Raw genomic sequence first — 24,686 nt, forward strand, 5'->3', positions numbered from 1 at the left:
ACTTCAACCATTTTATATCTTAAAAAGCTTGACAGAATAAAAGTTTAAATAGTCATCTTCTTTGATTTTAGTTAGTATGGAAGGAATGCATTAGTGGGGGGGAAATATGGGTTATATAACTTCAAATTATATATAAACCTGTTTTACATTAAAACAGTGTAAACTATATAATTTTTTTTCATTCCTTATCGATATTAGCATGCCAGAACCAAATTGACAAATGTGTCTTTCACCCAACCCCACTGATTAAAATGGCTCACAAATGTTTATTCAACTAAAGCTGTAATAATTAAATTTGGCACCTGTTAAAGATTTGTTTTCCAAAACCTAGCTTTCAGATTTATAAAGACATCTTTCTTTCTCCTAGAGCTGATGTAAAGATAACTGGGAAAGCTAAATAAATAAATTATGATTTAGGCTGCAGTCCTATACCCACATCCCCAGGAATCAGTCTTAATGAACCTAGGGGAACATATTTCTCAGAAACCTCTGTAGGACTAGGTGGGAACTATCGGCTCACCGCTTCTGTGCAGTCTTAATTTGTTATCTTTCCCTCTGGATCTGTTTGACTTCATAAAGGCATAAACCATGGCAAAGGAAAAGAAGGAGAAGAAGAAGAAGAAGAAGGGAAACTCACAAGTGTCCAAGGAGCCTAGAACCTATTTTCCAGAAGCCCTACTGGCATATCAGTATGTATAGGTTGCAGAAAATTCACAATCCTACTCTAGGTCTGTTTAGTGGACTGACAAATTTGGTGGGGGGGCCAATAGTAAGACTGTTCTCCTCTATCCCATTGAACTTATTATAGAATAGCAGGAAAATATCTGTACTTTTTAAAGTGATTGGTTATTAGGATGAGAGTTGTAACAACATGTTCCAGTTCATGGTTCTTGCTGTTTGTCCATGCCCTCTTGCAGAGCGTTCCCTTCCATTTTGTCTTCTCCCCTCTACCATTTTCAGGGTTATTTTACCTTTTCATTGTTAATATGTTTTTCTACTACAGATTAAGGTTACTATGGTAACCAATCATTTTGGCTGAGTGAAGAGGTTGAATTTAATTGTCCCCTTTTCACGTGTTAATGATTGCATTGCCTAAGGGAGGAACTTGCCTAGACTTGTTTTAGTTTCTTTTTCCCTTCTGTGTAGGCTTGCAGAGAATATGCAGCTGAGAGAAATCTCTCCTCTCAGCAAACAGCCTTTAAATATGTTTGTTTTCTGTAAATAAAATTATTTTTATAGAAATGCCTGGTGTGTGACTTTTCTGATCTCTCCTGGGCCAAAGGCTTTCCTAGCAATCTGCTAACATTCATAGTCAATTAGATTTCTGTGTCCAGTGATCATGCTAAGCTTTCCTTGAGCTGTTGGAGAGACTGCCCCTGTTTGTTTATTGATGTATTTACATTATTTATCTTATTTACATTTATCTCAGCCTTTCTCAACCTTTTCACCCTGGAGGAACCCTTGAAATATTCTTCAGGCCTCGGGGAACCCCTGCACATTCAGGCTCAAAAATAGGCCAGAAGTTACAAAATCATTATATTTGTTTCATGTGTAGGTCTGTATATATGCATTAACAGTGTTCTGAAACTAAAAATAAAGAGTGAAACTTACCTCTTTAATGTGAAGTTGCCTGAATTTGAAATAATTTTTTAAATAAATCGTGATGTCCCAGGGAACCCCTAGTGAACTCTTGCGGAACCCGAGGGTGCCATGGAACCCTGGTTGAGAAACCCTGATTTATCTGTTAGATTTATATCCCACTTTTTCTCCAAGAGATCAAGAGGTATGAATAGCAGGAGTGGTTCAAAGTGAGCTGCCAAACAAGAAAAAAATAAGAATGACAATTCAAAAGCATGTTTGTTATGCAAAGTTTTGTCTGAGGCTGTTTTTCCAACCAGTAGAACAGAAGGGATATCTAGCTGTAAAGAAGCCAAATTGTAAATTAGCAGAATATACATGAAGATAATAAAGTGCTTTGAAGTTACTGTAAATATTTTAATTTAGAGAGCCAATGTGTATGCAACACTTAACAGGGTCATGCAAGGGGTATTATGAAATGTAGTTCACATGCAGTGATGGAACAGTTGGAAATTGTATCTCCTATCCCAAATTGCTTCTAGCCTTTACATAGAGCAGGCAGGAGAAAAAAAATGCACAAAATTTAAACACTGTTAGTTATAAATAGAGCTTCCACTTCATACACAGCAGTCATTGGCATTTTTTCATAATGACCTCATAGTCTTGTTACAGATAAATCCTATCTGAGCCTCCATGTTCTGGGAAATATATTCTAGAGCAGGAAACCCACAGGTGTCACAAGAACTTGATAGAATTCCCCAAGAGACTTAAGAGAGAGAAAAAAAAAATTCAGTCAAACACAGCCCATTTTCTCTAGAGCTCTGCCTCTTGGTCAGGGATTCTGTGAATTTTTTTTCCTAACTAATTGTTTCCACAGCCTGAAAAAGTTTGAAAACTCTTCTACAGTATTTTGCTTTGCTGGCCAAGAGACCTGACAGTGTGTGTGTCCTGTAGACAGAAAAGCAGAGTCAAAGATCCAACCTATTAACCTGGTTAGATTTAGCCCCAGTCTTGACTGGTTAAATTAACTCCCCAGTTGAACATTGGGTTAACTAATCCTTTCCCTTCCATGATCACACTAAGTCCTAGATGGCGCGCACAAAATAGGATCCTGCTAGGAATGACATCTCGGTTGCCATTTCATTTTTCATTCCTCCGTAGTACACAGGGGAGTGAAAAAGGGGCACAAAACAGTTCCCGCCCACAATTATGTCCACTTTGGGGGCCATTGCAGATTTATTTATTTATTTCTATTCAGCAGGGGAAGTAAAACTGCCAAGAAATGGGTAGGGACTGCTAATCTTCAGCTTCCTTGGGATACAGTAATGGGAAGGATTGTTAAAATAGTTGCTAAATGCTTGATTAAATCATAACTGAATGTGTGCTGCCAGCTCACAGAGATTAATCAATTGGTGGAGATAGTGGTTTGCAAATGAGATTGTATTTCCCATGTTTCTGACTGCCTAGCTTTAATCACCATAAAATCTGTCTTAATAGACCAGTTGGGAAGACGGGGCATCCGTTACCCTCAATTGTCCGTTTAATCGAAGAGTATGTCATCTGTGGCAATGCAAATGACCCCATTTTTCATTTGTATTAGGCAAAGGATGCAAATTATTGTAAAATGACCAAAAAACTGGAATGTTTCCCTGTTGTATCAATTTCCATTGAATCAAGATTTCACTGTATTCTTTTAAATACAATCTGAAGCAAAGAATCTTCAAATGTTTAACCTATTTCTTATATTTGTATTCTGTGTTTCCTTGTAAAGAGAGCTTGTGACCTCTGCCCTTGAAAGCATGACAGCTTATTTTTGTCTTTCAATTCCCTTCAGAATTCAGATTAAGGAAGAGGCCGTTGATGAGCTTCTCGGTGAAATCAGGCAACTGGAATCAGAGAATGAAAGAAGCAAAGGAAGAGTAAGCAAGCAAATGATCCTCCTCGAGGTTCAGGAGGGACCCTAAATTACAAAGCACCTGTTTGTAATGTAGAATCATTGAGGATCAGTCCCTCACATACCTGCTTTTAAAAAGTCTGGTAATTGCTTCTGAGAAGCAGCAGTGGCTTCTGAGGTTAGGGAGAATGGAAGGGCCCTTGACTGATTGATTAGTTGTTTGATTATGTGCCATCAAGCCAGTGTCAACTCTTAGTAACCGCATAGATAGATTTCTCCATGACTGTCCCTAACCTGGTCTTTCAGGTATTCTAATGGTGCTGCCATTGCCACTGTAACTGAGTTTATCCACCTTGCTCTATTTTCCTTTCTTCCACCTTTCCCAGCATTAGAGCCTTTTTCAGAGAGCTGGATGTCCACATAATGTGTCTGAAATAGGATAATTTGAGCCTGGTCGTTTGTGGCTCGAGTGAAAACTGGGATGATTTGTTTGATGATCCATTGGTTTGTTTTCTTGGCTGTCCACAATATCCTCAGGAGTCTTCTCCAACTCCAAAGTTCAAAAGCATCAATATTCTTTCTATACTGCTTCTTCAAAGCCCAGGAAGTGTCCCCAATGGCCATTAATTAAGGAGCTCTTTATCCTTCAGCATAATTCATGCAGCTCTCCAAAGAGAGACCCAGGCAAATGTGAGGAGGCCACTCCATTTCCTTATACTTGCTCCTGCTTTACTTATCCTTTTATTTATTAGATTTATAACCCACCTTAATTTTGTGCCACTCAAGGTAGTGTACATAATTTTCCCTCCTCCTAGGTTCCCCACACCAGATGGTGTCCTCAGGGGCATTGGATCTACAACTTTCAGAATCCCTGGGAATTCTGAGAGGTGCATTTCCAATATAATGGAGATTGGTAGATTGAGGATAAGCATATTTAGAAGAAAGGAGCAGTGACCACTTTGCTAATCTTGGAAGCTAGACAGGATCGGTCCACGTTGGATAGGGGAGCACATGGGAATTTCAGGAATGGTGGCTCAAATGGGAGTTTTAAAAAAATCCCAAGAGAAGTCAATGGCAAACCACTTAACTTTGGCCATTTTAAGATGTGTGGACTTCAACCCCCAGAACTCCCCAGCCAGCATACTGGATAGGGAATTCTGGGAGTTGAAGTTCATGCATCTTAAAAGAGATAAGGTTAAGAAGCACTGCACTACAGTATTGTTGCCAGGAAAAGTACATGGACTATATAACCTTCAGTATTTTATATTATTTTGTTACTACTCTGTAGTGACTAAGGGACTTTCCCCACTTGCCTTCTAGCATGACACAAAAATGCCCCAGCAACTTCTTCATTCTGCTATATCTTCATAAGGCTGCCCTCATTTCATTCCTATTCTTTATCTAGGGCAGCATTAAATCAACCTTAGCTTTTCTGATACTAAATTAATGTTTTCCCCGCTCTAGGCTACTGCAGGCACCCTTCCTCTCTTCTGATCGCAGGCACCCCTTTCTGGGGCCATCCTACTTTATGCAGATGGAAGAGTCTCGCTAGCAGCTGGATCAGCCTGAATAGCAGCTAGCAGTCAACGTAATGAGATGGGTGCTAGAGACCCAGCTCTTGTTCTGTGGTTTCATGGTGCATCTTAGCCACCCAGAGTCCCTAGTTTGAGATGGGCAGCAATATAAATTGAATGAATGAATCAATCAATAAATAAATAAGCAGGCTTTCCCAACACCTCATGGTCAGGCTTCTACTAGACAAGCTCCAAAAAAGTGCTAATTCCATATCTGAAAAGAGCTCAGTTCTCAGCTGAAATCTGGACTTCCTCTGAACGCATCTATACAAAACCAGTTGGACAAAATGGGAGCAAATGTTGACAGATAGCTCAACCTGCTAATCTAGCTATTTGTCAAATCTCCTCCCCCAGTGCCTGCCCACATGAAGCAGAGTGATTGGCAGATGTTTTCCTGCCAGATGGTGACATTTGCTGGGAGGGGAGGGCTGCCAAGAATCCACCCAACCCCTGTCCTTAAGTTACCCTGTCCAACATAACTGAGATAGCACAATTTCCCAGCATCGCGTCTTTGGCAGGTTAGGGATCATGAGCAAGGACAGGATTTTTCTGGTGGCTCAACAACTTCTTGGATAACACAACCTCAGCTCAGGTTTTGGGTTTCAGGATCCAAGGAGATGATGCCATGTATCTTCCATGCATAAGCTCCCGAGGTGAGGTTAGCCCCATTTCTGTTAGCCTTCCAGAAGGCCCTTAAAACATGTTTTTTTCACCAGCCTTGGGGATTCCAGGCAGAGCCTGCAAGGTGGTTGTATGAGTTTAAGTGATGTTTTTTCTTCCGCTTTCTTGGGTTATATCTGCTTATTTTATCTGTTTACTTTATCTGTTTATTTTATTTATTTTTTATTGTTTTTTAATTATTATGGATTTTTTAACTGTTGTTGGGTTGTATGCCACCCAGAGTCACATGTTTCTGAGATGGACGGTTATATAAATACAGATAATCCTCGTTTAACGACCACAATTGGGACTGGAATTTTGATTGCTAAGCGGAGTGGTCATTAAGGAAATGTGACCCGATTTTATGACCTTTTTTGCGGCAGTTGTTAAGTGAATCACCGCAGGCATTAAGCAAATCACATGGTCGTTAAACAAATCATGCGCTTCCCCATTGATTTTGCTTGTCAGAAGCTGGCTGGGAAGGTCGAAAATGGTGATCACCTGACCATGGGACACTGCAATGGTCATAAATGCGAACCAGTTGCCAAGTGCCCAAATTGTGATCACGTGACCATGGGGAAGGTGCAATGGTTGTAAGTGTGAGAATCGGTCACAAGTCAGTTTTTTCAGCCCTGTCGTAAGTCTGAACCGTCACTAAACAAATGTTTGTTAAGTGAGGACTACCTGTATGCTAAATAAATAAATAATCATGGTGTTCATCCTGTGTACAGAAGTAACGAGGGGGATCACATGCCATTTGGTGTAAGGCTGGAGATAAGCAGCAGCCCCTCTTTGACTACATTGCCTCTGTGCCCAAGTATTTTTACAAGTAAGGGTGGGATGCTATAATACAGAAGAAGGGGATCCATTCCTTCCACCAGCATCACCAGAGGATAGTGAACATTGTTCTAAATAGCTTTGGATTTTGAACTGCTTGGAATCAGTTATATAACCCTTACCTTCCAAAACAATCAAGCACACACATTCTCTATCCTGCCATCCCTCTCCCAGAATCAGCAACTCAAGCATGAACAGATTGGACACATCCGGGCCCTGCTCACTAACCTGAAAGTACAGGAGAAGCAGCTTGAAAAAATAGAAATTGTTACCCGGGATGATGTTGAGAAAGCGATGATGGACAAATGGCAGTACATCAAGGATCAGGAGAAACATATTAAAGGTGAGCTGTTGTTCTCATTGGATAGGGCAGTGTTTTTCAACCTAGACAACTTTAAGATGCGTGGACTTCAACTCCCAGAATTCCCTAGCCAGCAGTGCTGGCTGAGGAATTCTGGAGGTTGAAGTCCATACATCTTGAAGTTACTGAGGTTGAGAAACACTGGGATAGGGAATGGAGATCATTTTTGGAGGCATTTAAGGAATCCTTTTCACAGGATGTTCCTGGGATCTCTCCACGCACGTTAAGAGTGCAGTTCTAAGAACAATGGGCTGCACAAATCTTTTCCTTGAGAGAAGCAGTTGTGTCGGGAAGATGCAGCAGACACATCCTTTCACGTCACACCCATGCTGGCTGGTTTGTCAGCCGTTGCACAGTGAAACCTTGATTGACTGGAATGCAATGCAAAGTCTTTGTGTGGCAATAGGCAAAATTGGCCAATTTTCTGCACTGGCGAGAGTCATTTGAGCAATGACCCCATTACCGCCAACGATATAAATTACAGCAAATGACACACTAATCAAGGCTGGTAAATACTCTATGGTGAAATAGGTATTCATTAATAATGGAAGACTTTCCTCCCAATTAGTCTGTTGAATGAGGTGTCATTGCTCTTATTCCGGTAAACCCTTAAATGATAGGTGGGGCTGGGCTACAGACTATTTGAAATTTCAGCTACTTATGTGAGAATATCCCTGTCCAGAAGTGGAAAACTTGTGGCCTTCCAAATGTTGCTAAACCAGTGCGGAACATCCAAGATTCAGCTTGCTTATATTACAGCAAGTTTTATTTTTTTTTAAATCAGAAGCTGAATTGATACAGCATTCTTTCTCTGTTTCAATGATTCCGTGGCTGTCACATACGGGACCAGATCAGACCTAGCAACTGCTTTGACCCTGTATTAATTTGGTTCGCTTATGGTTCAGCGTACTGCAGAAACTCCCCAAAATGGGCTGATTCCACAACCAGGTTAAATAACATGCAGGAACTTAGCCTGTGTGAACAACGTGTAAACAGGGTTTCTTAGCCAAAGTTCCGTGCAACTCTAGGGTTCCACGAGCGATCACTAGGGGTTCCCTGGGACATCACAATTTATTAAAAAAAATATTTCAAATTTGGGCAACTTTAAAGAGGTAAGTTTCACTGTTTATTTTTAGTTTCAGAACACTGAACACTGTTAGTGCATATCTACAGGCCTACCCATGAAACAAATATAATAATTTTGTAACCTCTGGCCTCTGTTCGAGCCTGAATGTGCAGGGGTTCCCCGAGGCCTGAAAAATATTTTAAGGGTTCCTCCAGGGTCAAAAAGTTGAGAAAGGCTGGTGTAAACAGACTGTTGTGAGCTTTCTGCCAGCCCTTCGAGGTAGTCCAGACAGGAAACCAAACCATGAGTACTAATGCTACCTCTATCGTAGGGTTACAGTAACAGAACCTTGCAAGTCTGAAAGCCCTTCTTCCCTCCCTTGCCTTTACTTGCCAAAGAACTAGGGAGGGTCCCTTCCAAGACGCTTTCCCTACCCCTATTCCTTCTGTGGGCTGAGACATCTCTTGTCTGACCATTGCCCTGGCTGCGGCTCTTGCTTCTGTTTCCCGAGGTTATTCTCCCAGCTCCTTACATATTCAGACATTTTTTCTTGCACTGAAATCACACTGTATATAACATGCAGTGAAATCTAATTGTTATAGACCTGCTGGGTGGAGGGTTTAGTTCGTTATTCACAAACATCTATAAAATCAGAGGGTAGCAGTGGCAAATTGTGCCGTTTACATAATATTATTATGCATAATAACACCCGTATGCAAATTAGTTAAGAGCTGGATTTCACATTGACCAGAAGTCTGTGGGCCATTTCCGTAATTTCAACAGGTGCCATCTGTGCTCCTTAAAAATAGAAACAAAGGTCCTTCCTTTTGTTGGAATTATCAGGGGTCAACTCAGCATTGTCTCACAAGCATAGTAAGGGGGTTTATCTGGTAGGTGTGTCTCTGTTGTGCTTGTGAGATGTCATGTGGGTCACCTGATTTCCTCTTCCTCCTCCTTGAGTCTGGGGGATTCACAGTCTCCATTACCTCATGAGCAGACATGCATGCAGGAGGGCTGCAGGTTTGCAGCTCCTCCCTTACTATCTTGCTCGCACACAGACTTTCTATTCCACATAGAAAGACCAAGAACCAGTGATGATTAGGTGCTTTCTACTATGAACCTACCTGTATCCAGATCTACTGAATAAAAGTAAGCTATCTCTATTTTTCTTCATCTAACTACAGTGTGAAGACTGAATTTATTTCTGAACGTAATTAAGCTTAATGTGCAAGTTCTCTTTTGGTTCACGCTTCTACTCTGCAAGACTGCCGTTAGCTGCTTGGAGTTCTTTTATTAACTTTTAAAAACTCCATCACCTTTGACATTGAAAGAGCTTGAGAAAAAGAACCAGCCTGGTCCCACTCTAATTTGCTTATGCTTAGTTTCTTTTTTACAAAGTAGAGTATTTGCTAGAATGCTTGTGTTGTCACTGTAGTCTTCTTGACTGAGCTTAATAAATTTTGAGCTCTGAGAGACTGCTTTGGTGGCATCAGTCATTTCTGTCTACCAGAGGCTGACAGATGATGCTGATGGAATCAGTTTGCAGCATTTGTGTGAAAAAGTTATGAGAAGAATGAGAGCTCATCTGGTGCAGTGCTTGAGCATTGGACTAAGACTGGGGAGTCCCAGGTTCTAGTTCCCCTCCAGCCACAGAAGCTCCCTGGGTGACTTTGGGCCAGTCACTCCCAAGTATCTCACAGGATTGATGCTGCTGTGGGGGAAAATGGGGAGGGACATACCGACTCCATCCTGAGCTCCTGAATGAAGGACAAGGTATAAATCTAAGAACTAAGGCAGCTGATACGGTGAAGTGGCTAAGAGTCGGATCTTCAGGTTTACGTCCACCATCAGCTACACAAATTCACTGGATGACTTTGGGCTAGTCATTCTTCTCAACTCAATTTATCTCACAGCTCTTGCTGTGAGAAGGAGTGCTGTGCATGCTGCCTTAAGCTCCTGGAGCAGGATATAAATGTAAAAGTGAAAATAAAATAAAAATAAAACTGCATCATTTGTGAAGGACATCATGATGCAAATGATGTTAACTGGTTTGGAAAGTTGGTACATTGAGGTCCAGTATAAATATAGGTGTCTCTGTATTTATCAATATTTTTTGTGGAACAACAGCTGTTACTAATAATGTAATTTTATGGAAAACAATGCCTTGTTGCCTTGCTCTAGATATGCGTTACCAGATACATTATGTTGAACAGAAACTTCTCCAGAAACAAGCTGAAATAGACTACTGGATGGCCTATAAAAATGTGGGATGTACTGAACATGCAAATCAGATTCAGTTCTTGGAACAGGATATTGAAAAATTGAAGGTAGATCTTGAAGAAATGACAGGTAAGTGTCTGTTAGAGGCCTACTAAGAAGTTTGTTTCAAACCACCCCCATCACTCAATTTCTTTTGATCCTCTTTAATTCCAGACAGAAGTGAACTGTAGGCATAGCTGGTTACAACCTTCATCCCAAACCTAATTACATATCCAGTTTTTGAGGTCGGCATTGGATGGGGACTCACACTTGCACTATATTGTACCCAACATGGCTGTGCAAAGCTTCCTCACAGCTGCCATTTGACCCTGGAGAGAAGAGGCTGATTTTAGGAGGTCCAAACAGCTGCTGGGGTTGTCCTCCCTTTCATTCCAAGGACCTCTTCCAAATAGAATTTGTTAAACTTTATAGCCTTGGTACCTAATTTATATACCACAGAAGTTGGGAAGGGAGTTTTTGTATTTTTAAATTTATATCCCACTTTTTTCTCCAGGAGCAAAAGATGGCATACATTCATCAAACACCTTCAATTTTCCTCCCTCAAGAACAATCCTGTGGAGTAGGTGGGGATGAGAGAAAGTGATGATTGGCTGTTTGAGTTTGTCATTCATATTCTTTCAGTGCCAAAGCACAAAGGGTAGAGCCCCCAAGATTAGTGTTAGGAGAGAATGAACTGTGGGCGTCCAGATTTATGGAGGACCTCAACCGATTCAAACTGAGGCAAGTTGTAAAAAGCATCAGCAGGATCCTTTCACTGCCTCCAAAAGGAGCGAGTAGTCCTTAAAAGGGTGGATACATTTCAGCGTAAACAAGTCCAAACATATTCAAGGAAAAGAAATCCCAACTTCTGGGACCAACGTGGCCATGAGCCAGAAGGGATCTCAGGACAGAAGTAATTTGCTCAGTGAAAGCTGCAGTGTAGCAAGTGCTGCTGGACAAAAGATGAATTCAGCCCAATGATCAATGGTCATTCAATAAATACAGATGAAAAGATAAATAAATATAGAGGAAAAGATGAATTCAGCCCAATTATCTGTGATCTTTCAATAAATACAGTCAGAAGGAACAATCCAGCTAAGGAACCGTATTGGTGGAAATCAGAGGTGGCCAGCTTTTGGGTGGCAGGTGATGAGAAATCCATGTACAGTACTGAAATTCTGGATTGGGTATTATGCCCCTAGGTATCTTCCTATCCCTTGTTTTTATTCTTTCTTTAAAGCCTCCAACTTTCCATGGGACAGCTACGCAACTAACAGCCTCAGGAAGCTGTGTGGCTCCCAAGTCCTTTTAATTCAGCACCAGTGCTGGTTAAGTCTGAGAAGCCGAGACAAGGGTCATTCAGGAGAATTCTCTTGCCTGAATTTGCTGCTGTCAAGTCCAGCTTGATCCTCTCCATATTGCCAGCTGGCCAACTCAACCTAATGTCAAGTGTGCAGTCAAGAAGTTCCCATTCCTGATTATCTCCAGATTTTAAGTTGGAGAAACTCAGGACAGATGGAACCACAGAGCTGAAGCAGCATAGCATCTTCCAAATGTTTCAGGATCCTCTATTCCTTTGGCCACGCTGGTGGGAAATTCTGGGAACTGCAGAAAGAAAACATCTGGAAGCACTAGCTGAAGAAAGCTTTGTGCATTAGCCAAAAGAGCAAACAATTGCACTTCATTTTTACAGAGAGATTGCACTATCATTGCTCAAGTGACATTGAATTATGTAGTGACATAAACTTGAGAGAAACCAGAGGTGCTGTCTTAAATTCCAGAATAATTAACATTCTTGATGGCAGCATAAAAGGCCTGACTATAGATCTCTTTCCTTTATGTTCTGTCTCCTCACCACCCTATTCCCCATTCAAGAATTCTTTAGAATTTCTTTGGAAGAAACGAAGGAAAAAATTGACAAATACACTATGAGAAAAATGGAGCTAAAGAAAGAATGGGCCACTGAGGTATGTTTGATTTTGCTATTCCAGACTTTCAGGGGCATTTCCTCCTCAGCCTTTTCAAAGTTAGCTGCTGCCTGATGCACTAGAATTCCCAGAATGCCCCAGCAAGCATTTGGCCACACTGAGGAATTCTGGGACTTGAAATCTCAACACAGGTGGGAGAAATGAGGTAGAAAAGGATGGTGTGTTTGAACAATAGAAGCTTATGGAGGTTACGAGTCATCTTAACTCCCAGACGAGATGATGTTTGTTGGGTCCATACACAAGGCTAAGCCATGGTTTAATAAATTGTAGCATGCTGGTTTACACACAGTGCTGAGCCAAATGACAATAACCGAGTTCACACATTTTGTCTATATCTTTAATCATATTCAATGTTTTTCCCGCACAGTATATTTATATTGTCATTTGGCTCAGCACGATGTGTAAACCAGCATGCTCCTGCCTGGGCATCTGCAAATCAACACAAAGAACTGAGATACTGATTTAGAAATGCTTATTTTCAGTTTTATGCAAAAATTGGACAAGGATGGCTAAAGGGTGTATATCAGGGAGCTGTTCTATCTCTGAAGACTTTTCTGTCTGTCGTTCAGACCATTGGGGAATCTCTGGGGAGTCATTGTTGGAAGCAGAATATGGATTCCCTTTATTAAAGCGTTTAATTATAAATACAAATTTCGATCCTGTCCCTTTTTTTTTTTTTTTTGTTCTAATTTCATTCCCTTTCTCCTTTTCCCACTTGCCACTTCTTTCTTCAGCAAACCCATATCTGCATGGGCCTCTTGGCATAATGCAGAAGAGTTGCTCACTCTTGAAATTTTTAAGCAAGGGATCAGCAATAGGGCCTAATGGCTTCAGGGTGTCTACAACAATTCAAGATGGTACTGGTATAACTCCAAAATTAAATAAACATTGTTTTAAAAAATAACCACATGGCACAAGATCGTTCAATTTTGCAGGGTATGGGCATTATTGCATCTCAAGAAATGTTGCATAAAAATTTCAAAATGTTGGAAGAACTCACCAATGTGCAAAATCCAATATGTGATGTTGCTAAAATGTTGTGACATTCGCAAATTCGGCAAGATTTTGGTGATTCTTTCCTCCTCTTATTTTACACATGGTGTTTTGCTTGAGTAGACTTGGTAGGAGGAGAGCTGCATTTGTCTATGGTGGCAAAAATCAGGAGGATTCCAGTACTACCATTTCTGACTAACGAATGTTATTAATAGGCATATAAAAAGGATGAAACTCATGAAAGCTTATGTTTTTTAATAAAATTTGTTAGCTGGAAAAGACGCTACTGGATTCCTTCAAGCTTTTTAGTAGGAGCTGTTGTTTAATCCACTGTGAATAGTATAAATATTTTATTCTGGCACATTATTTAAAGTAATGCTTTTATATGCCATGTCATAAGATGCTGAGAGGATCTTCTGAAAAAATAATGGGAGTAGAAAAACTTAAACATGACTTGGAGTTGTGTGACGTTTATGTGTATGTATCGTATGCATCTGTGGCATCCTGTCTAAACTCTTGTCTCTTGTTTCCTTCAACATAATGATTACAACTTTGGTTTTAGTGTATTTCACTTATTTCCCCAGAATGCTGTTAAGCACATTGACAAGATCAGCCGCAGGGAGATTAAAGAATATGAGTGGCTAAAAGAAGAAGTGAGTTGATTTCTGCATGGTGGAAAACAGATGGAAGGCAGATCCATTGGTGGCCAGGAGGTTGGATGGTTGCAAAAAGAGGCTAAGGGGTCAACTGGGCAGCAGGGCACATATTTTGACTAGCAAGCTCTGCAAGGCAGAAATGGAAGCCGGGGGCGGCAAAGTTAGTACCATGAAAACATGCTGTCGCGCTCTGGGCAATAGTGCTTCAGAATGGTTTTTGAAGTTGGGTATGCATTTGTGCAGTTCTGGTTGATTTTGAAAAATCATCTAAGCAGGACAGGACCTTGTGAGTACTTGAGTGGAAGCCCATCGAGAAATCTCAGGGCTATCAGTTAGATTGGAAGGTTGAAAAAAGGTAGGAGGAAGGAAATGGAAACTGGCTTCCTTGTGGCTTCCAAGAAAATTATAAGGGTGTGTTCGTGTAGTTACCAAGAGATTGACCCAAAGGAGTCTTTACCTTTGAAGCATATGTGTAGGTCCTGGCCCCACCTGATTGCTTCAGTAAGGGGCTCTTCTGGATCAGTGTTTCTCAACCTTGGCAACTTTAAGTGTGGACTTTAACTCCCAGAATTCCTAGCCAGCTAATGCTGGCTGGGGAATTCTGGGAGTTGAAGTCCACATATCTTAAAGTTGCCATGGTTGAGAAACACTGAACTGGATTGTTGGATATTCAGTCTAGCAACATGTAAACATAATCACTGCTGTGGTTTTGGCTCCAGAGAGTAAAACAGGAGGAGGGAGGGCTGCTGCCTCCACTTTTTCCCAGCATCCATCACCTGAGGCAGCCACATCCATCGTACTAATGGCAGGGCTGGCCAAGATCCCAGCATTTCCAGCTAAAAGAATCTTTGGCAGACATACTTACTGTACATGCATTCCCATCATGGGGGAGGCCATATTATGCAGAGTGCAGAAAGGGGGTAAGAAGAAGGAAGCCAAAGCAATTAAGGCAGGAGGTGGACAAAGAAATAGAAGACTAATTAGCAAACTAACATCTAGTTTACTTCAACATCATTCCCTATACCTGTTTTTATCTTCCTCTTCTTCCAAGCCATTTTGGCTTCTGCTATGTCCATATATGTACCACTTAATACAGTGTCTTTTGTTCTTTAAATTTCTCACTACTGTATTTTTTCAGGATCTCATGAACATCCAGCTGCTGCTTTCTTGGTCTTCCCATTCCTTTCAACCCATCACTCTTCTTTCAAATATTTGTTTTGATTTGAAGCTCACTCATTCTTTGCCTAAGATCAAAACCATTTCAACTTCTTTCGTACTGGTTACTCACTTCCATATTCATTCCACATTCATTCAGCACCCATTCATTCTTGACCTTATCTGTATGGATGGATGGATTTGATTTTTATCCCAGCTTTATTTTATACCACCAACTATCTTTCCACAAGCATTTACATGTCCTAAAATTAAGCATTGATGAGAACAACATGCATTCTTGTCTTACTCCAGTGTTGAAGCATTCAGCAAGCATCCCAATTATTTTCATGTGTTTTCTTAGTTTCATACTGCTCTTTCCACATTCAGCAAACAACCTTCAACTCCATACTCGGAACAAAACGGTCTGCAATTTGAGTCTACTTAATTTATCATGTTTTTCGTAAATCATACAGGCATACAATAAGCTTTCTCGCATTTTTTATATTTCTCAGTGACCCACTGAAGAGCAAAATCTTGTCAGCAAATCCCCATCTTGGAACTAAGCCACACTTTGCATGCCAAATTTTGCTCAATTTTTGCTCCTGTACCCTTTCAATCTGAATTCAGTTCAACACATTCCCAGATGGCCCCTTGTTTGGGGAAATTAATTTATTCCAATTATTCTAACCATAAAACTATTTCCCTTCCCTGATGGGCCTTCCGGATGTGTTTAACACTGTAAAGTGGGACTTCCGGTGGGGACATGGCAGATTGAACAGCTGTGCCCACAGGCTCAGCGGTCAGAACTGACAATGCGGCAGTTTTTTCAGGCTCAGGCAGGTTTTTCTGAAGCCCAGGAGTATTTTTTCAGAAAAAGGAAAACACCTGGAATCTCCCCATTTTCCTCCAGATGGCTGCTTGCAGCCAGAAGATCACAAACAGCGGTCATGTTCAACTGGTAAGAGCTAACCGGGAGGCTGGGATGTCTCCATTTCCAAGCCGTGCTGTAGCCTTAAAGGGACACTAAGACCCTTTAGTGTCCCATTTCTAAGTCACCCAATTTATATTTCTTTTAAGTACACGTGCCTACAGAGAGGCTTTCTACAGCAAGGAGAAGCAGGTTCTATTGATGCTTATTGTTATTTTTGGAATCAATTTTTTAAAAAAAATTCTTTTTAAGTTTTGGACTTTGTTTTCCCTCCAAATATTAAGGAGGATTGAGAGGAAATAATTGTCTCCCTGTTATTATTTTTATACTAAATTTGAAGATATTAGCATTTTCCTACATGTATTTAGTGTTTTTATAATGTGCCAATGGAATGGTTTATAGAAATAATGTGATTTTGTTTTAATATAGAGTAAGGGATTGATTAGGGACGCGGTGGCGCTGCGGGTTAAACCGCTGAGCTGTCGATCGGAAGGTCGGCGGTTCGAAACCGCGCGGCGGGGTGAGCTCCCGTTGTTAATCCCAGCTCCTGCTCACCTAGCAGTTCGAAAACATGCAAATGTGAGTAGATCAATAGGTACCGCTTCGGCGGGAAGGTAACGGCGTTCCGAGTCGTCATGCTGGCCACATGACCCGGAAGTGTCTATGACAACGCCGGCTCCAAGGCTTAGAAACGGAGATGAGCACCGCCCCCTAGAGTCGGATTCGACTGGACTTTACGTCAAGGGAAACCTTTACCTTTAAGGGATTGATTATGGAAAATTGTTGTATATCCTTGCTGTTAAAAAGTCGGAAGTCACCTCTTGACATGAGTAAGGATGGCGAGCAGGGGGCTCCCATCCAGACTGTCAAGCGCGTGCGTAGCACTGAGGAACTGTTCAGCCATTCAAAGAGACACAGATCAGGACCGCCTTAACCCTTGGGGGTTATATGTCTGGGTTTTCCCCACGCTTCTTCAGTTTGTTAGGATTCCTGTTAAGTACTAGCAATAAATATTAGAGACCAGTTCCATGTCTCAGTGTGTTTCCTGGTTGTTAGGACACCTCTTTTTGTAATTTTGAAACTTTTTCTCTTGTGTTTCTACACTTTTAAAGTTTTCTCTCTTTTTTCTCTTTGTAGTTTTTTGTTTTTCTGTAGCTATCATCTTTGCTTGAAACTTAATAAAATTCTTATTAAAAATTCTTATTAAAAAAACACTGTAAACTGGATGGTAATACCAGAAGTTGTCCTCTGGAGGGCATCAGGTTGAAGAAGACTACCTTAGAAAGAAATTGAGATGCATTTGTACATAGTTCAACTTAAAATTCTGTCTTCTGCTGCTCAATTCCAAATGTCCAGTTATCTACCTTAAATATTTCTGAACTGTGCATCTGAAAACCATTGAAAACTAAATCCCTCTGCAGCCAGTTGCTCTCTTGATTTCATCTTATGTTCTCCATGTTCCTGTTCTAACTACTCCTGATAAATTAACCATTTTTCTTTACCTGCTGTTTCTTTCCTGTAAAATACTTCTTGTGCTGAAACCCATAAAGGCATTTTCGGGCACAGCCTGGGTTTATATCTGTTCCATATTCTCAATATGGCACTTCCAGTATAATGATTCTTAAAAACTACATTAACCTCAACTTTACTGTACCATAGAAAGCCATGCCATCTGAACCTCAGATCGTGCCCTTCTAATTCTAAGATCCTCTTATTTCTCAGCAAAACCCACTCTTTCATCCAGACTAAGCAGCAGGCTGCAAAATACAGTTTCAAATCAGGGAAATCCTGTTAAGTCTACAGTTTTATAGACTTTCCTCCTCTTTCTGGAGAGAGAAAACCACCCAGAATCCCCCTTTTGGGGGGAGATGGGCAGTGATAAAATTTGATAGATAGATGATAGATAGATAGATAGATAGATAGATAGATAGATAGATAGATAGATAGATAGATAGATAGATAGATAGATAGATAAGGGGAACTTTTTGTAAGTCTGCTTGTAACTTCTTAGAACTTCAGAACTAGTTTTCCTATTTTATGGCAGGTTGCAGCTTATCGAAAAGAAGTGAGTGATTTAGAAGAATCTGTCCATAAATTGGAGAAGGAAAATATCTATCTCATTGATAAACTGTTTGAGCGGAGATTGCAATTTCTCAGAATACCCAGGTAAAGAAGGCTCTGAATATGACGAACCTTTAGCTTGCCTAACCAGGTTATTGTCAGCACATGAGTGCAATGAATTTTAACTTTGATTTATTCTTTTTTCCTTGTAGCTCAGCATGCTGGACAAACCAGTCCACTTAGTTGTTCAGCATAGTGTGAGAATGCAGAACCTGGTTAATTCAGTAACCAGGTTAAGTGGGTTGTCTGAGAGAGTGACTGGCCCAAGGTCACCCAGCTGGCTTTGTGCCTAAGGCGGGACTAGAATTCACAGCCTCCCGGTTTCTAGCCTGGTGCCTTAACCACAAACTGGCTCTTACCATTGTTTTCTGTGTATTGTGTATTTTGATGCTACTTTTACTATTTTTTTGCATTTTCTAGGAAGCTGTTTCTTACCCAAGGAGCGGGCTTGCAGATTCCAGAAGAAAGCATGGATCAAGAAGAAGGTGGTTACCTCTTTTTTTTGGTCTGAATCCAGTTGACCTGCCTAAGTCTTGTAGCTGTGAATTAAGTAAGAAAGAAAGGCACTTGAAGTAGCAGTAGGGAATTTGGAGAGCCCAACTGCCACCCTGCCATAAACTGTGTTGGTTGGAGGCAAAGGGTGTTAGAATTCCACACTTTCCAGATAGTTACAGAATTCCCATTCTTAGCCTAACATTAAGGTGGGGTTTTCCAAAGAAAATGGTTTTCCAAAGTGGTCAGTATCAATTCTGGGAGTGGAAGTCCACACGTCTTAAAGTTGCTAAGGCTGAGAAACCCTGCTCTGAGCAGTTTCCGCTGTGGCATTCTTGTCAATGCATATAAAATCCTAAAGGTCTGGCACACACAGCTGCTTCTGAATAACAGTAGTTCATCACAATCCTGTGCCTTTCCTGCAACAACGGGGAATACTGATGGGTAACAACTGGCACCCAGAACTTCATCCAGTTTGGAATTCCTTTTTGGACAACTCAAGGTGATACAGGTAGTCCCCGAGTTACAATGGCAACTGGGTCTGGAATTTCCATCGCTAAGCAATGCAGTCATAAAGCACAATGTCATGGGACCGCATCGCTTAGTGATGGCAATCCTTGCAGTCCCTGTTGCCATCATAAAGCGAGGGCCATGTGGGTCATTAAGCGAGCACCTCCTTGCAACTTCCTGCCAGCTTCCAAAAAACAAAGTCAGTGGGGAAGGCGGCAGGAAGTTGCGAGTCCCAGGCGGCTCGCAAGCAGGCTGGCTGCTAGGTGGGAGAGGGAGCAAGGGGTGTGTGGGTGGCTGGGGAGGTGGAGCGCAAGTGCAGTGGGGCTCGGGGTGGCTGCTGCCAAGTGGGGAAGGGCATGCAAGGGCGCGCAGGTGGCGGGGGAGGCACACCGCAAATGCTGCAAGGCTCAGGGAGGGTGCACGGGTGGTGGGGGAGGCATGGCACAAGCACCGCAAGGCTCAGGCAGGATGTGCAAGGGTGTGTGGGAGGCTGGTGAAACACAGCGTGAGTGCAGAGGGGCTGGGGAAAGGTGCACGGGTGGTGGTGGGGCTTACCTGAGCGACTTGCGACCTTCCCTGCTGGCTTCCCCATTGACTTTGCTTGTGGGAAGCCAGCAGGGAACGTTGCAAATCATGACCACGTGACCATGGGGCTCTGCGACCGTTGTAAGTGTGAGCTGGTTACCAAGTGCCCAGATCACAGTCATGTGACTGCAGGGTTGCTGGGATGGCCAGAACTTCAAGGACCTATCATAACCCCCACACGTTCAGTGCCATCATAACTTCAAACGGTCTCCAAACGAGTGGTCGTTAATCGAGGACTACCTGTAGTTAATTTCCCTAATACATCAAAAAAACATACTGTGCTCCTAAGTACAGTTGAGGTCAGATCTGGGTGTGATCAATTTTACCTTCCGTCACAGAAAGCAGGTCTCTGCATAAGTCACAATTCCTAAAAAAGTCTTACCCTTCAGTCCTTAAGCCGGGGCCAGGGGCTATATTTGCAGTTACAGAAATCAGGACAGGCTTTCGGATTCTGTAAACAGTTCTTACCCTTTCCCATGTTTAGAAGGAAAGTAAGTAAGAAACAGCACACGTATTTAGTCACGTGCACAAGTTGCAAAAAATTCATTTTTGTTTGCCAGAAAAAGACTGTAAGTAAGAATATGCATCTCCCTAATTCAGGGGTCCCCAAATTCTTCAGTTCATCAACCCCCAAACATTTATTATATGAAAATAATTTAATAAATACTATTTTAACTAATGGAATTATGAATAATAATAATAACAACAACCACAACAATAATGGATAGTCTCATCAAGCCTTGGTTGATCCTGACCACTTTGGATTTGGTTTTGTTGAGATTATCCATTATGGAATTCTGGGAGTTGAAGGCTACACATCTTAAAGTGGCCAAGATTGAGAAGCTCTGCCATGGAGCAATCCGAGAGCATGGATCAGGCATTTCTTAGCTACTTGATTGGAACATACTCTAAAATGCACACACAGGGATACTTTGTACCTGCCAAGAAAGAAAAGAAGAAGAAAAAAATCTCCTTATCTCCTGGTTAGGAAAACAAAAGGGATTCCCAGCAGTGTTTGTCCTGATGAAACAGAAAGGAATCTCAGCTTTCAACACCAGTGTTTTCCTTTTATACCTTGATGCCATGGTAGCTGGCTTGGTTCTCACAATAAGTGTTAGTTCTCACACTTCGTTCTGGCCTCCTACATTTCCTTCTTGTTTGATGTTTTCAACTCCTTTCTCAGGGGAAACAAAGCTTTGTTTATTAGTCTCAGCCAAGCCGTCACGATATATTTTTTTTTTAATTTGTTTCCATTTATTGGTTCCAAATAGGGCCAGTTGATTGATAGCCAGCATTCTTTAGCTCTTTTACCTTGCCTTACTTTTGCCAGTCTCAAAAAATTTAACAGAAGGATCCATCTAGTGTTATCAGGTTCTATCTAGAGAACAGAGTGTAAAGAATAAAAAGAAAACAAAATAATTTATTTTATATCAGAGGTCCCTGAAATGTCAGCAATGGAGATGGTCATTTCTGTGGAGCGTCCAGTAAGTGATGAGAGAAGGGGTTTCAAACATGCAGAAATTAAGTCGATAGATGACTTCAAAGTGGTTTATTTGCGGGGAATGTCAGCAAATGAGTTTCTGCCCCCACTTCTGAACGAAGATACAAAAGATTTCAAGGTAAAGATTTATCTTCCTCCTCTAAGATTTGGGGGGAAGAATCAGATGGGTTGAGAATTATGGAAGTTAAGTCTATCACTACTGGTGGACACTGGATTTACAAATACCTCAATACATACATCGTTGGAGGCGCAAATCCAGTGGCGCCAACTCTTCAGCATCTCAGAACCTACTGACCATAAGGAGGCCATAGAGCAGCCTTTCTCAACCTTTTGACCCTGGAGGAACCCTTGAAATGTTTTTCAGGCCTTGGGGAAACCCTGCACATTCAGGCTCAAATACAGGCCAGAAGTTACAAAATTATTATATTTGTTTCATGGGTAGGCCTGTCTATATGCATTAACAGGGTTCTTAAACTAAAAATAAAGAATGAAACTTACCTCTTTAATGTGAAGTTGCCTGAATTTGAAGTAATTTTTTTAAGTAAATTGTGATCTCCCAGGGAACCCTAGAGTTCCATGGAACCCTGGTTGAGAAACCCTGCCATAGAGGATAGATAGAGAATTAAAGGTTTACTCTGAATTCTCTGTCTATCACTCTGGTCTTTGTCCAAGAGATTGCTAATCTGAAGTCACCTCCTTCCGCCTCTCCTCCCAGGTACACGGACAAACGAAGGACATGATGCTAGGCTTTGCCTTTCTCTGCAGTTCCTATAAATCAATCTACTTTCAGTTTTAGTTTTAAAACCTGCCTTAGTGATCCTTGCTCAGGTTACATTGCTCCTCACAGGGGCACTCACCGCTGAATACGTCAACCTCCAACATATATGGTATCTGAAGATACTTTGGGATGCCCTAGTAATAGATCTTGACATTTTGACACATTTGGATGAGTTCACATGACAACTCCCATAATTCATTCCATTTATCCCTATTTCTGGGTTCTCATGAAACACAAAATTGTAGTCTAACCACATGGGCATGAAGTGCTGGAATAAAATGGGATTGGCTAGTCAGTGGCCAAATTTATTTATTTATTTATTTATTGAACTTCTCGACCGCCCAACTTGTATACAATGACTCTGGGCGGTTTACAAATAATAAAAATAACATATCACTAAAAAAATACAATGTACATATAAATATATATATAAATAAATATATAAATATAAATATAAATATATATGGAGTCCTTGGTGCTCTCTGAGCCTTGTTGTTTTCTTGCAGACGTTTCATTGCCAGACTAGGCAACATCTTCAGTGCGAAGAGGGAGTGGGGTTTCCCTCTTCGCACTGAAGATGTTGCCTAGTCTGGCAATGAAACGTCTGCAAAAAAACAAGGCTCAGAGAGCACCAGGAACTCCAGAGTTCAAATATTCGCTTCGATACACACACACACACACTATAAAAATTATATATATATATATATGCACATATACATATATATATCATATCATATATCTCTATATCTATCTATCTATCTATCTATCTATCTATCTATCTATCTATCTATCTATCTATCTATCTATCTATCTAATACAAGTCTAAAGGGAAACCCCTCTTGAACCCAGGTTGCAGCATAGAAGCAGATTCAGCAGTCAGGAGCTGTTTTTGCTTCCTCCTTTTCTCTTCTCAAACATCCACTGCTCTCTTCCTTTGCCTTCCTTCAGTCAGTCATCTTTCAGTGCTAGGGTGGCTGGCTGGCATGTGATTGGAAGTTTCTTTTCAACCAGCTAGCATGCTTTTGACCAAGCCGGGTCCTCTCCAGAGTGGTGGACTTCAACTGTTAGGATTTTTAGCAATGGCTGGGCAATGCTGGGAACTGAAGCATATACATCTGAAAGGACAACCAGGTTGGAAAGGTGACTTCCTGCATTCTCTGGAATACTGGAGGATTTGGCATTAGATCAGTTTTTTTTTCAAATTTGGCACCTTTAAGTTGAACTTAAGTTGAAATCCACACATCTTAAAGTTGCCAAGTTTGAAAAAAACTGTTAGATGTACACCTAGAATGTTGGCAAGGGGCATCTCCCTTCCTGGCCAAGGTAGGATGTCTTCTGCCCCTGTAGAAGCCTACAACTTTATTTTCTCACATATTGTGGAGTTAAGACAAACAAGAAAAAAGATTACCCTCTCCTACAAGGAGCTTCTGTCATCTACCTCCTCTTTTATCTTCACAAGAATGCTTTAAGACAACTTAGGTTGACCATGCCTGGCTCAGCTTCATCCTGCACCCTTCCTGGGTGTCTAGTTACTTGCATCATGTTTCCCCAGTCCTTATTCAGCCTGCTAAGCACTGTGTAAGTTGCTGTTTATTATCCATGTTATCTACATGCATGGGGCGCATGCATGTAAGTATAAAGGGTGGGTGCAGGAGAAATTGGAGCTTTTCAATGTATTTACTATCAAATAACTCCATCCTCTTTTGCTCTGAATCAAGGTTTATAAGGAGCTGGGTCCTTTGGATGTGAAATTCATGTGTGCCGTGGGCCAAAAGATGCCAATTCATGAAGACATCAAAGAAATACCCAACAAAACTCATTTGGATGAGAATGACCCAAAGAGCTCTGCACAGCACATTACCTACCGTATGATCAAATCAGTGTTTCCTTAAAAAAGAGGATGTTCTTAAAAGAAGATGAATGTTCCTTCAGATAGGCTGTGGAGCATCTAGGATTACCTTTAAGCACTATGGGCAGTTGACTTGCATATATGAAAAAGTGGAAGATGATTTAAAACTACAGGCTGTTGTTTGTTGAGGCTCTTTTCCTGGGACATTTGCAACTGACCTACAAATTAAACAGATTTGCATTGGATGCATCAATAGAAGGAGTATATGTTGTTGAGTTCCTGTCATTTGTTCATAGATATAAACTTGCTTAGCTTCCACATGTTAAGAAAAGCCTGCCTTTTTCTAGAAGCTGAAATAAAGGGCAAGATTTCTAGTTGCAAGTCTGCCTCACTTTGTAAGAAAGACTTGTTCCTAATTTTTAGCAGTTTTGATTAATGAATAACCAGTCCTAGCAATGGTTGACATACATACTTGCATAAATAAATACTCTCTGGAAAAGGAAAGTAATATATTTTTAAATCTTTTCTGATGGAAAAGGATTTCCTCATAAAAATAGGAAGTGACCTAATCTGATTTGATAGATGCAATGGTATAGGTGCTCACTCAACAGGATCACTAGAAGTACTTGAACAGTTCTTTAAAGTTCTCCATTAAATGAACAACTAGACTCAGAATTTGCAACTCCCAAGAGTATTTCTCTAGTACAACATTCATATACATTAATTTAACTGAACAGACTAAGTGGAGGGTCAGGATATAATGTTTGTTAAATCTGAAAGGACATTTGCTTCAACTTACATTGTTTGCTTACATTACACAAATTTTGCAAATTGACATTATAACGATGTAACACAAATGATGTGAATCACTCCCAGATATCATAGTACTACGGATTGAACC

General features: G+C 41.0%; 1 protein-coding gene across 1 annotated transcript; it reads left to right on the forward strand.

Moving 5' to 3' along the window:
- Positions 1–569: 569 nt before the first annotated feature.
- On the forward strand, positions 570–24,057 carry CCDC83 (coiled-coil domain containing 83). The gene is made up of 10 exons (XM_063305895.1): positions 570–689; positions 3,413–3,497; positions 6,718–6,886; positions 10,152–10,319; positions 12,105–12,196; positions 13,795–13,863; positions 17,994–18,115; positions 18,491–18,555; positions 21,092–21,276; positions 23,655–24,057. Exons 1-10 carry the CDS (start codon positions 589–591, stop codon positions 23,826–23,828), a joined length of 1,230 nt encoding a protein of 409 aa, XP_063161965.1. The 5' UTR covers positions 570–588; the 3' UTR covers positions 23,829–24,057.
- The last annotated feature ends 629 nt before the right edge of the window (positions 24,058–24,686 follow it).

The sequence above is a fragment of the Candoia aspera genome, chromosome 5, assembly GCF_035149785.1.
Source record: "Candoia aspera isolate rCanAsp1 chromosome 5, rCanAsp1.hap2, whole genome shotgun sequence".
In the NCBI taxonomy this organism is placed as follows: domain Eukaryota; kingdom Metazoa; phylum Chordata; class Lepidosauria; order Squamata; family Boidae; genus Candoia; species Candoia aspera.